The sequence below is a fragment of the Chaetodon trifascialis genome, chromosome 1 (assembly GCF_039877785.1).
Source record: "Chaetodon trifascialis isolate fChaTrf1 chromosome 1, fChaTrf1.hap1, whole genome shotgun sequence".
NCBI lineage: Eukaryota > Metazoa > Chordata > Actinopteri > Chaetodontiformes > Chaetodontidae > Chaetodon > Chaetodon trifascialis.
In genome coordinates this window covers 17,667,288-17,679,852 of record NC_092056.1, presented here as the reverse complement: position 1 = coordinate 17,679,852, position 12,565 = coordinate 17,667,288, and the positions used below count along the sequence as shown (strand labels likewise).

Here is a 12,565-nt window from a genome sequence, read left to right as displayed (position 1 = left end):
TTTCGGTGTGTTTTTTCTGAGGTGGTTAGCAGCCTCCAAGTTCTCTGGCGGTCTTGTGTGATGCATCGGGTTTTGAAAACGCTGTAGTAGCACAGAAGTCTGAGAAGGTTCACAGACCTCCTTACAGTTGGAGCTTGAGCACTTGATTGTTAAAAATCTTGGACTATGCATCCTTTCTGCTGGATGAGTGAGTGATGGTTGCTTTATGAGTATCTGCACTGCAGTTTCTCTTACATCAGAATAGAAAATGAATTGTCTACTTTCATAGCATGGTGCCTGAAGGAAAACTGAAGATAAGACTGCTGTCAACAACAAGTAAGCCACATGGAGAATCTCTACTGGGCTCCCTTGTAAATACAGTCTGTGGGTGTCGGCAAACTCCCTGAAGACTGTTTGGCACATAGGATTTGCTGCGTTGCACAGGATCTGATGAACATGTCCTTGGTGTTATTTCAGAGGCTGTGATGACAGCTGCCTGAGATGTTAGAGGGAGAGAGTGTGAGAGTGAGATCATCTTTCGTTAGATATTTATAAAAACCTGCAAAAGCCTCAACAGTGAGTCCTGGCGTCCCTGTTGAGTCCAGTCAACACTGATCACAGCTGTACTTCCCCAGTCTGCTTCACATACTTACCAATTACAGCTGATCTCAACCACACAGTCCCCCAACTCCTCAAAACATCCACAGCTCAGCTCAGAGACATCAGTTGATGTTAAACTTCACCTGCTTGCTGCAGTGTGCAGTTCATTTTCTGGAGGGGAGGGGAGGGGTCGTGCTGCTCGCCCACCATGCTCTCATGACCAAACTATTCACTGTGAATGGGTGGCTGACTTTGTGCCGTCTAGGCTCTTGACGCTGTTGAATAAAATGTAATTGTCCGGCCATATTGCAGAATTACTGGCAAGCCCCAACAAACAAAAGCGTCTGTGTGCTGCAGCGACAGCTCTGTGAGGAAAGCCACTGTCCTCTGTCCTTTGGAGTTGCGGAGGACGGACAGTCAGGCAAGCGTTTGGGATTCCAGCACGGGCGCAACTGGGAGAGACAGATAGCAAATGTCTGCTCTCCAGATGAAAAGCATATGAATTTTTAAAGCACTGCATTGTTCCATATGTGGGAGACAGACTGAGAGGACCCTTGAGGCAGCGTGAGAAGGGCACAGTCACTGGACGGCTGTGTGTTGGGAAACACTGCAGAGCACTGACTGGCTATATATTTGTTTTGGAAATAGCCCATGGTTAAAAGCTAAGGTGCTGTTTTAAAGCTGTTTAAACCAGTCACGTACACACTTGCAGTGTGTGCAGCAGCAGTCTGTGGAGGGACAGATTTAACCAGGCATGATGCACATCAGCTGAACATCTGCATCTGTGCATGTGGCAATGAAGAAAGTAACATGTATTCAACCACTGGACTTTAAGGACTTTACATGGTTGCTTCATCGCATGCTACTTTATACTCCCATCTAACTTCAATTCAGGGGTAGATGTTGTCATTTTTGCTCCACTATAGTCTTGTTGCTAGTCTTTTTAATGTTTCATTACATTCACATAAACATAGTGTATGATACGCTTTCCACAGTTTACGAGTTCCACAGTTTCCTGTCTAAATTTGTCAGATGGCTTCGTCAGAATAATTGTTTGGCGCGACCTCTACCTCCACTCAGTTGTAGTTAAAAGTAGCTCCACTAAGCAAAACCTCTCTTACACACTGATGCACCGGTCAGCTGATCAGTCACAGGGGTCAATTTTCTGCAGAATGAGTGCTTTTACTTTGAGTCTTTGAGTGTATTTTGCTGCTAATAATATTGTGTTTTTTACCTAAGTATGCAAGTATTATCAGCAAAGTTTATTGAAAGTATCAGAAGTACTCATCCTGCAGCCAAATGTGTGTCAAATTAGTGTTTTATTGCCATTGTTCTGCTGTAGATGTTTAAGGTTGATCTAATTTTAACTATTTTATATACTGTTGGGTATTTTAACCTACAGCAATTCCATAAGATCATCATATGTTTGCAGCATGGCTGCACTGCACTGAGAGAACCACCTGTCTCTACAGCCTGTTTCCACCTCTGTGTCAATGCATTTTCCAGCTCCCCCAAGAGGCTTTTTAAATAGTTTATATAGCTGAAGAAGCAGGAGAATTTTCTCAACCCATATCTTCAGTTCATCACAAACTTTCACATTCAAAAATCACCAGATTGGGAGATACCTGGTTTTCACAGGACAGGAAAGGTATGGAGAGCTGTCATATAACTGAGGTGTTGTGGAGTAGAAGTGTGAAGTTGCATAACATGCAAATACAGTACTCCGATAAAGTACAAGTTCCTCAAATGTGTGCTTAAGTACAGGTCTTGAGTAAATGCACTGTGTTTCATTCCACGGCTGCACACTGGATGCCTAACCAGAAACTTGCCGAGTAGGTTTTTCTTATTTCGAACGCCACCTTCTGGAGGACATTCCTGTGGATATTTGTCATCATCATAACTGTAACTGTGTATGTTTAACCTGCTGCTGCAACAAAACAATTTCCTAAATTGGGATCAATGAAGTAAAGTCTAAGCCTAAGTCTAAACGAACTACTGCTTGACTGACATTGCATGACCGATAAGCATGAAGGGGAAAGAAAAGGGAAATATGCAGGGCTTACAGGCACATGGAGAGAAGCAGCAGAGTAAATATTGCTTTGACCTTGTGGACTAGAATTTCTGATTGTATTAACTTTAATGCTCTCTGTCTCTCTGTCTCTGTCTCTGTCTCTCTCTCTCTCTCTCTCTCGTTTTCTGTGTCGGTGTAAAACATGTTTCACTCTACAGCACTGACGTCGCAAGTTTACAAATACCAGCACATCAGATTCAGCTGAATTCATCTGAAGAATCGTCAAACCAGTTTCTCCTTCAGCCAAAGACTTCTTCGCCCTCACTGCAGGCACAGAGTTACCTTTCATTTACCGCGTGGGTTTCGTCTTTCTGGACACAATGGCTCTGTGAATACAGAAAAACATCCTCTACAGCAGCAGAAAAGGTGAGTTTATGTGCACATGCAGCATGTTAAATCTACAACCGCGTATCCTGAGCCTCTGTGAAGAGGCCGTTTGATGATAATGCTTCTGATTCACACTCGGTTGTGATGACAGTATGAATTGATAACGTGAAACAGATTTTTCTGTCACACGAGTTTAGTGTGGGGTGTGCTTTTGTGACTCATTGAAAGTTCAAATTCAGGAAAAAAAGAGGTTTTCAATTGAGCAGCTCTTAACTGGCATTGAGGTCATGGAAGTTTTATGGTCTTCATGATGGGCTGCTGGTTTGGGGCACATGGCTGTGCTCTTTAAATGATGACTTGTGGGGGCATTTTATACCTTTATTAGGGTGAGGACAGAGATGCAGCAAAAAGGTCTCCAGGCTTGAACCAAGATGTCAGCGTCTCCGTCCCTAAACGATGGGGGCGTCCCTGCTTTATATTCTTTAAAGGGGAGCTCCAGCAGTTTAGCACTGCACCTCCACACACTTGGTGGAGACTCATGGGAAATTCAAAAAATTCCTCATTCCTTCTTCTTTCTGTGTTCATTTTTTCAACCTTTCAAAGGCTTCCTCCAAAACTACCATGATATATAAATATGGTTTTCATGGACTAAGTACTTCTTATGAACTTCTCTTACATCAAGAGCAACTCAACAGTCTGTGAAGGTGGAAGAAATTTCTTGTCTAACAAGGCAAACTAGTGACTTTCTGCCTCGTCTCTAGTCGAAACACCTGTCTGGACCTCTCTCTTTTGTGCCCACGCATTCTCAGTTCACCTGGTGTAAAAGAAGCATTTTTCCTCATAAAGAAGTGGACAGTAATCAAACCGGTTTGCCCCGGCTGCACGCCTCACCTGTTGCACCATACTTGTTTCTCATGATGATAATAGCTGTCTTTCTTTCACTCTCCCTTTCGGCGAGTAACCAATGTTGTCTTTACAGTGTCAGCTTACTACTTTTCCGCTGTCAGATTACACCTCCAGAAAGAAGGCACTAGGTTAGAAGATCAGCTTGTGAAATCTGTCCCTACGACAGCTCATATCTGTTTACTATCACCCCTTCTTATTCCCCTGGAATAACTTCAAGGCTGTTTTCACACCTGAGGCACCTGCCGTCATGTGTTTCAACGCTGTGTCTTCTATAGTTTTGACTGGAGGGAAGGTGGAATCTTTCTCATGTTTTGGTGTTTTTATCTTTTAAATCCCAAACACTCAAACTGCCTCTTCTTTCTCTATATAGAAATATATCTATATCTCACATGTGGCTGCTGCTTAATACTGCAGGATCAGATTTCCTTCCAGTGTAGGCTTTAAGGGTGTGTCTTGGTGAGTGAAAGGTTGAGTGAAAACTTCCTGGATTTTTAGCATTTCCTTTAAATTGAAAGTCTTTTGCTTGAGCAGTAAGAAGGTTTAATAAAGGACGTTAAAGGACATATGGGCAGATTCTGCACATTGCCTTTGGCTACTCAGAATTGTTAGAATTATAATGACTCATGCTCTCACGTCATAAAAGAAAATCATTAGAAGTCAAATCTCTCTCCAGAGAAAAGACAAACTGTGGTGTGCCTGGTCTTTCCTCCTCCTTCCCTCCAAGGTTTCAGCTCAGGAAGTTTTGCCCAAATGTCAGAATAAGTGTGTTGGTGCGCCTTTTGTTCAACTTGCGCGCAAACAGTGGGATCCTCATTATCACGTTAATGCCCGGGCAGGGCGCTGATTGGGACATGAATAATGCATTGCAGTGGGAGGGGACGGTTTCGGGCTTGACTGTACTGTAGTTAGTTGCGTGCGTCACGGTGTGAAATGAAGACCGGGGACATGTTCTGAATGGCTGTGGTAACTGTCACTGGACGAAGTTTTCATGCTCCGAACATCAGGTAATACCTATTTAATCAGATGTAGCTGGTGAAACACAGGCTGGATGTTGCTGATTTCTTGTAGCATTTGAGAAAATGTTTTAACCTGGTTTGGCTTACTTAGTTCTGTGACCTGCTGTGTTGAGATGGGATGTTTTAAGAAGCCTTCTGCTAATTTAGATTTGACTGAAAGTGCTGAAATGTCATACTTCAATATTGAAGCCTATTTTATGCACAGTTTGGGACTATTTGTGCTTCTATTTTAATATTATCTGTGGTCTGATACGAATTAAATCAGTTCCTAAATATGTCCACAGTATTTATGTCACCTTTTGTAATTCAAGAGTCAGTCTTTCTTTAAACATACTGTAAAATTTAAAGTAGGCGAAAAACAAATTATAAGGCATCCTTTATGACAGATTTATAATGGCTTTATAAAAGTCTAAGAAATCATTGGATGCTTTGGAGACCAGCTATTCATAAAAACGAGGTGTGTTGTTTGACATTTGCGCCAGCGCCGACTCAGCAGCCTGTAGTGTTTGTGTTAAAACACGGGCACAACAGGTGATTTCCGTGCGTAAATGTGTGTGTCTAAACTACCACACACTGTATGTCACACAGGATATGAGGGTGCAGTTCAAATCCAAACGGGCCAATAGCCTACCAGCGTGTTCAGATCGTGTCCTGAGGCTTGATCAGTTCGTCTCACTGGTCTCAGCATGTTGGAGGAATGAAGCTACCAGCCGCAGGCTGTTAACGACCTGCTGCGGTTGGTCTGACGGTGCCACGGCGCATTTCCGCTGCCTGAAATCATGCGCCCTGTGCTCGGCGCTGGATAGGGCAGCAGTCCTTCAAAACGTAATTCTTGGTCTTTACTGTCGCAGTGGCAACACACAGCTCAGGTCTGGAGATGTTCACAAGGGAGATGTCCCCATGTGTTGACTGCGCTGCTCCCTCTGCGGTTATTTACCTCCACTCATGTGTGCAAACACACCGTGCACTGTTGCCCTTGGCTGAAATAGAGGTCAGTCCGCTCTCGCATCGTCCTGCAGGCTGCCTGCTGGGTTTTTTTTTAGAAAGAGGACCGAAGTCACAAGGAAGAAGTCTGGCGTCAGTTGTGCAAACTGGGCTCAAATCTCAGCCTGGCGCAAGAAACATGAGGTGACAGAGCACAGCCGGGTTCCCAGGCCTGCTTTGACACACACACTTGACACACTTTTTTTTTTTTTTTAATCTTTTTAACAGGCATTAATGGATATTGATAAGATCCGGATTTATTGTGTGACTGGTAATCCAAGGACCCCTGATGGGATTCTCCAGATGGTCTCTGCTGTAACTCCTAAATCAAGGGTTTCATGCTGATAATGCAGTTTCCTTCCAAAAAGTCTATTAATCCTCTGATATTCTGCACTTTATAGTGAAGTTTATAGTGTCTATATATGCGTGATATAAAGATCTAAATCATTTTGATCATGATCATGAAGGGGTGTTCTTCCTTGAACAACTGATGCAGCCCCAGTTGTTCTTCCCTCATGCAAATCCCTGGTTCAGGACAGCTTCTTCTCCTCCCAAGGGAGACGCAGTTTGACATAAGTACACGCCATTAATCAACAGATCTCCCAGAAATCTGCTACACACCTCTTCCTCTGCTCTGTGAGCATGTTTTTTAAATGGGTGGGGGAACATCTGCTTGCTGCTGCACTGTTCCCAAGTGTTTTTAGGAGCGTCATGTTTTACAGATGGGTCAGTAATAGTATTTGTCATGTGCTGTTATCATAACATGGAGCCTGGCTGCCGCTGACAGTGTCTGATTTATGGCCTCTGGCCTCAGTGAGTGTCTCAGATCCTCCCCTGACATTTGCTCAACAGGCTTTAAATGTTTCCTGTTGTGAGATGAAAGCCATGCTAACATCTCGCTGTGGCCAGCTCTGCTTTCTTTCACTGGTCTGATTGAAGTGGATGACACACCTCTGTCAGAGTAGACCCATCAAACACAGACGGGCACATGCCACGCACTGAGAAATGACATGCTGGAGTGTTGAAGGTGTCAGCATTTGATTGCATAAACCATCTTCTGGTTTGTGTTTGTGTGTGTGTGTATCAGTGGCAATGCAGCCCATCCAGTGGAAAATACAGCAGGAACATATGAGGATATCTGTTGTTAGAGAAGGCTCACAGTGTGATCATTGTCTCTGTTTCCTTGTGCGTGTCTGATTGAGTTTGCCGGGCTGTGTAGAAAGATTACATCAGGTGTCTGTTCTGGTAAGAAAATCAGACACCACTGATTCTCTTTGTTCTTATTAATGTGTTTAACCTACACTGGCTTACTACAGTATTTGATTATTGGATGTTAAGTGAATCAAAATGAGGCTTTTGAACATACTGCACACAAGCATGCTTCACACGAGGCTTTGGGTTCGGTTACTACCCCCATGAGATGCATTCATTCTGGACTTTGTGCTGTTACACCCACATACAGTAACATGAATTCAGATTCTCATTATGTGAAATTACACAGGCAGCATGTGTGTGTCAAGACAGAGAGCACAATTCCCTGTAGTTTCTGAGAAAGTGCTCAGACAATAGACAAAGCTGAGAATGTCAGTTGCGGAATAATGAGTGGATCACCAAAAAGACTTGTGTGTTTCAGTGGTTTTGAAGCGTCTGCGCGTAGAAACGTTTATCTTCGTCCTGGTTTTTCTTATTGCTTTTCTTGCACAAGTCGATATTAAAGTTGCTCCACATCAGTGTGTAAAGCTGTCATGACTTGGCTATCATTTCTAGTTTATTGAAATCTGATCTGCAATCAGTATGTGAGCCTTGTGAATTGCTTTTCTTGGCTGATTTTTCCTCACCTCTCCTTCAGCCCTCATTTATATGCTCCTGATTGTCTTACCTACCCTCCCAGCCTTTTCCATCCGCTGATTCTCTCCTCTCCTCATTCATCAGAACAAGGCATGGCTGGGAAGCCTTTCCGGGCCACCTACATATGGAGCAGCATCATCTCCAATCTCCACACTCATGTGGAGGTCAAGCGCCGGCGGCACAACCTGAAGTCCTACCAGGACTGCTTCCTGGGCTCAGAGGCTGTGGATGTGGTGCTGGCACATCTCACCATGAACCGTTTCTTTGGCGAGGAGGCGGTGCCCCGCCACAAGGCCGTCCGCCTCTGTCAGGCCCTCATGGACTCAAGGGTATTTGAGCCTGTGGGCATTAAAGTATTTGGGAAGGAAAAAAAGCGAGCCGCATTTGAAGACAGCAGCTGCAGTTTGTACAGGTTCCTAAGCCCAACAACAAGCTCCTCATCACAGTTGACCAATAGCAACTCTCACTCCACGAGTACCATCGAGAGCGGCTATGACTCACCGAGCATGAACAGGAGCAAGAATAGCTTCAGCCTGTCACGTGAAAGGTACAGACTCGTGTCATAACATCTTCAGATCACATTTTTGATTTGCTTTGTTCTCCTTCCTCCAGAACTAATCCCAAATCTGGTATCGCTTTAGACCGGGTGTCTCTGAAAACAAGCGAAGTGTGACCTGAGACTCCTGAAATCCCATCATGCACTCATGTCTTGATACTCTTAATTTCCAGTAACCCCTCATTACCATTGTGTGACAGTGAGTTCAAATACACACTTCAATTGCAAAATGAAAAAATAATAAACAGAACGACACGTGCAGAGATGCGTGCACCAACACATTTTATTCTCTTTCTTGCTGAGAGTTAAATGAGAAAATCAATGTCTGAACAGTGAGCTGAATTGCAGCTGGCTAGTTTAGCTTAGCACAAAGACCGGACACAGAGGGAAACAGTTAGCTTAGCTCCGTAACAAAGATAACAAATTCTGCCTACCAGCACCAGAAAAGCTAACTAACTAACACGCTATACTTTGTTCCTTTGATACCCAAACTGAACTAGATGTGACAATTTGTTTCACACATGGTTATGTGTCAGACTGTTTCAGATTATTATAACTTCCTGGTGCTTGCCTGGCAAACTCATGATGATGACAGGACACCAGGAAGTTACTGAGCCTAGCTGAGAAATAGTCTGGCTCACAACATTGTTTAAACACTTGAATGTTTAATGTTTGTACAAACTCAACAAAAGAGAGCGTGTTAATTAATGAGCTTCAAAAGGTTAAGTGGATTTTGTTTCAGAGCCAGGCTAGCTCTTTGCCCCTGTTTCTAGTTTTTGCGCTAAGCTAAGCTAACTCTGAGCAAGAAAGTGAATAAGTGTATTTCCCAAAATATCAAACTCTTCCTTTAAACTCAGTCCTTTCCTTTGAGGCAGAAGAATTAAATTGCAGGGGGGCTGTCGGGCATGTAGATAAAGCCAGGCAGGGTGACGCGTGGCCTCAGCACTTTGTGTTGCTGTGAGAGTGACGGCTCCACCCTGGACCAGGGCACAGGCCTGACGTCCCTAATGGCAGATGAAAGATTCAGAGGAGCCGCATGCTCTGACAGTTTAAATGAGGTTTTTGTTATTTGCAGCACGAGCCAAGTCAATTATTCATGGGTACAACCTAGATAAACAAGGAAATGCTTCACATGTTCTATTTAGTGTTCATCAGAAATCGTTCAGTGCTGGAAATTGAGTGTTTATTTTGAGTGTTTGATTTGAAATGACCAAAATCAAACTAGCACCAAACTGCGACTAAATCACCGGTACTAGAAAACATGTGCAGCCTAATGTCTTGTGTGTCCCTGTGATGAGTCTATTTTTTTTTCAAATCATTTCCACTGATTGCTGTTATTATGTGATTCTTCAGACAAGAGGTGCTCAGCTACTCCACCCACTCCCCTATAAAGACAGACAAATCACTGGAGGACGTGCTGGGAAACCTCAACCTGAGCTCCACCATCACGCCTCAGATGATCAACCTTGGTCTCTCACAAGAGCGTAAGTCCACTCCTATCTGATGAGAATGACGTAAAAGCGGGGCTATGTTTTCATGCTACACGTGCTCTGTTGCACCACGCGCCTGAATATCTGTCTGCCTGTGACCCTTTTAACTCCCGTGTCTTCACAGTTGTGGATGAGGTGTGGCACCAGCAGGCGGTGTTCAGGCTTTTGCAGCTGATAGAGCTCCCCCTGTTGGAGAACTTGTTAGAGGGCAAAGACACATCGCGGGCCCCCCTGCATGGCATGGACAGCGACCCCGACCTGTTGTATACGTCGAGCTATCTGGACCGAGAGGTCCTGAAGGCCTTCAGTGAAGCACAGTAAGGCACCAAAGCTTTTAGGGCTTTCTATAAAAGTCCTATTTTTTTCTATCTATTTAAGGACTTTTCACATGTTTGTATTTTGCTATGCTCTTTATTTAAAGGAAAGCAAAGATTTGTTGGTGAAATGACATGCAGGTGTCGAGATTAAAACCATTTAAATGATGGTTAGTTTTTGAAAATGGTGTTGAAGCAAAACATACAGTGGTGGAGAACAATAATAATAAAGTGCATGTATTCAAGTACTATACTTTATACCTACTTATACTCCACTGCATTTCAAATGACCTTATTGTGCCACTACGTTTATTTAAAAGCTATAGTTACTATTTACAGCGACGATAAAGATTTTACATACAAAACATATGATGCATTGTTACAGTATATATTAAACTACCCCAGCAGTATATGAGTATCATAGTACTGAAAATAACAATATAACACTGAAGGGGACAATTCTACATAAGGAGTACTTTTGATACTTCAAGCACTTTTTTTGCTAATACTTGTATACTATTACTTAAGTGAATTTTGAATGCAGGACATTTACTGGTAATTGAGAGTTACATCTACTAAATAATCATGATGAAATGCTAACATTTAGCCTGGTTTTAACCAAGCTGTTCTTTCGCCTGCAAAAGCCCAAATCAATGCTCACTCACCTGACCTTCCTCCCCTCTCTGAGTTGCTTCACTTTGACCAATCTGTCAGCTGTGTTTAAAATCATTACACCTCCCTCTCCCTCAGGGCTGATGAGTGGATGTCAGGGGCAGTGGACTGTCTGGAGTTTCTGCCTGATGAGCTGGTGGTGGAGGTCAGTCGAGGTTTGTCTGGATGCGCTGACAACCTGCTGCAGTGTAAGAGACTGCTCTACGAGGTCCTGTCTCAGCATTACGGACACATGCAGCAGCCACCGCTGCTCAGCAACCATGTTTTCGACATCCACTCTGGCATTTCTGAGCTACTAGGTAAGATGGGGACCTATCAGATCCCTTTGGTATCCTGTTTTTCACAGTGATGCATAAAGCCAGGTTTCATATATGTTGCTGCCTGTTCCATTTCAATCACAAGGGCCCCTTTTCTCAAGCTCAGCGTTTTCATTTATGTCTTTCCTCTGGTCAGTGAACGGCAAGCAAGAGCAAGCTCTAGAGAGTCTGCAGCTGAGCCTGAAGTTGCAGGACTCTCACAGCAGAGAGGAGCTACGCAGGCTCCTGAGATTCATGGCCATTGCTGCCAAACCACAGGAGGTCAAACTGCACAAGGAGGTGAGCGCTGGTGTTCATGTCGCGTGAGCCTGTGCATGTTCGTGTTTGATCTCGTGTTAATTCCAAATATTTCTCTGTCAGATCGAGAACAGGATGGCGGTGAAAAGGTCTTTCTCTGGTGCCATCATCTACAGCAAAAGACTGTCCAAAGGAAAGGTGGACTTGATGGTTTTGTTCATGATGGACAACCACTGTGATCTGTTCAAAGTGAGTGTTCATGGATGTGTGTGAGAGACAATGGTCATTGGGTTGATACACTGACTAAGGTCTCTTGCAGAGATGTTTAGAAGCAGGAGTGACATGAAATATTAGCTTTGAATCAAATGTGACTGGCTGTGGAAGATCACAGACAGCCACAAACGAAGGAAACTAGAATTTTATTAATGTTCATATTGGATCTTCTTAATGAATAGATAAAAAGAAAAGTCATGTCTTCTTTTGCTCTCTCTCCTCCATCAGATTCCTGTTTCATTGCACAAGATGGTCAGTGACAGAATCATGAATATTGTGAAAGGACAGGATCCAGATATGATAACAGGTTTGCGCATTTTGCGTGTGTCTGTTCATCTCGTACATTCTGTGAGTTTAACTGCTGTTTGAAGATGAGCTCTGCCGTCACATCCTAACGTTTCCCTGATCTCTCCTCACTGCAGGATCAACATACTGCACAAGAGTGAGTGCAAAGGCATATTCAGAAAATGCAGAAAAAACCACTAAAGAGGAGCTGTGGTCCTTACTCCGGGCAGTCCATGAGAACCCCAAACTGTCCTCCAAAGAAAAGAGACGGCTGCTGGGACAGTTTTATAAAGGCCACCCCGAGATTTATATTCAGTACTTTGGAAATAGATTGTCTAGTGTCAACATGTTGTTACAGTGATATTTATTAGTCAAAGAATTCATGTATTATAATGTAAAAAGAGGTAGAATATGAATGTGGTGTAAATGATGTGCCTTATAGGAAGTGAACTTTATTTGCTTGTATGCAAATAATTTAGACTACTGAACAAGAATGTGAACTTTAAGTGATAAGCTGCGATATTTAAGGACATATTGACTTCAATTTCTTTGATATTTTTCTTTGGTGCGGGACACTAACATGAAAAGTAGTCATCGTCTGTCATATATGAGACTGTTACTTTCTCAGAATGAACCAAGTGGTTTTTTTTTTTTGGTTTTTTTTTTTTCATTTTAATGTTTTCACACTGC

At 43.2% G+C, this 12,565-nt stretch overlaps 1 protein-coding gene across 2 annotated transcripts; it reads left to right on the top strand.

Annotated features, from left to right (window-relative positions):
• Nucleotides 1-2,876: 2,876 nt before the first annotated feature.
• depdc7a (DEP domain containing 7, paralog a) lies at nt 2,877-12,440 on the top strand. 2 transcript variants are annotated; one of them, XM_070965927.1, is made up of 9 exons: nt 2,877-3,016; nt 7,816-8,278; nt 9,641-9,771; nt 9,902-10,094; nt 10,842-11,062; nt 11,217-11,359; nt 11,441-11,566; nt 11,819-11,897; nt 12,013-12,440. In XM_070965927.1, the coding sequence occupies exons 2-9, from the start codon at nt 7,824-7,826 to the stop codon at nt 12,234-12,236; spliced, it is 1,572 nt and encodes a 523-aa protein (XP_070822028.1). In that variant the 5' UTR covers nt 2,877-3,016; nt 7,816-7,823; the 3' UTR covers nt 12,237-12,440. The 2 variants fall into 2 exon arrangements, with proteins under 2 accessions (XP_070822028.1, XP_070822021.1); XM_070965920.1 differs by lacking the exon at nt 2,877-3,016 and adding an exon at nt 4,833-4,887.
• The last annotated feature ends 125 nt before the right edge of the window (nt 12,441-12,565 follow it).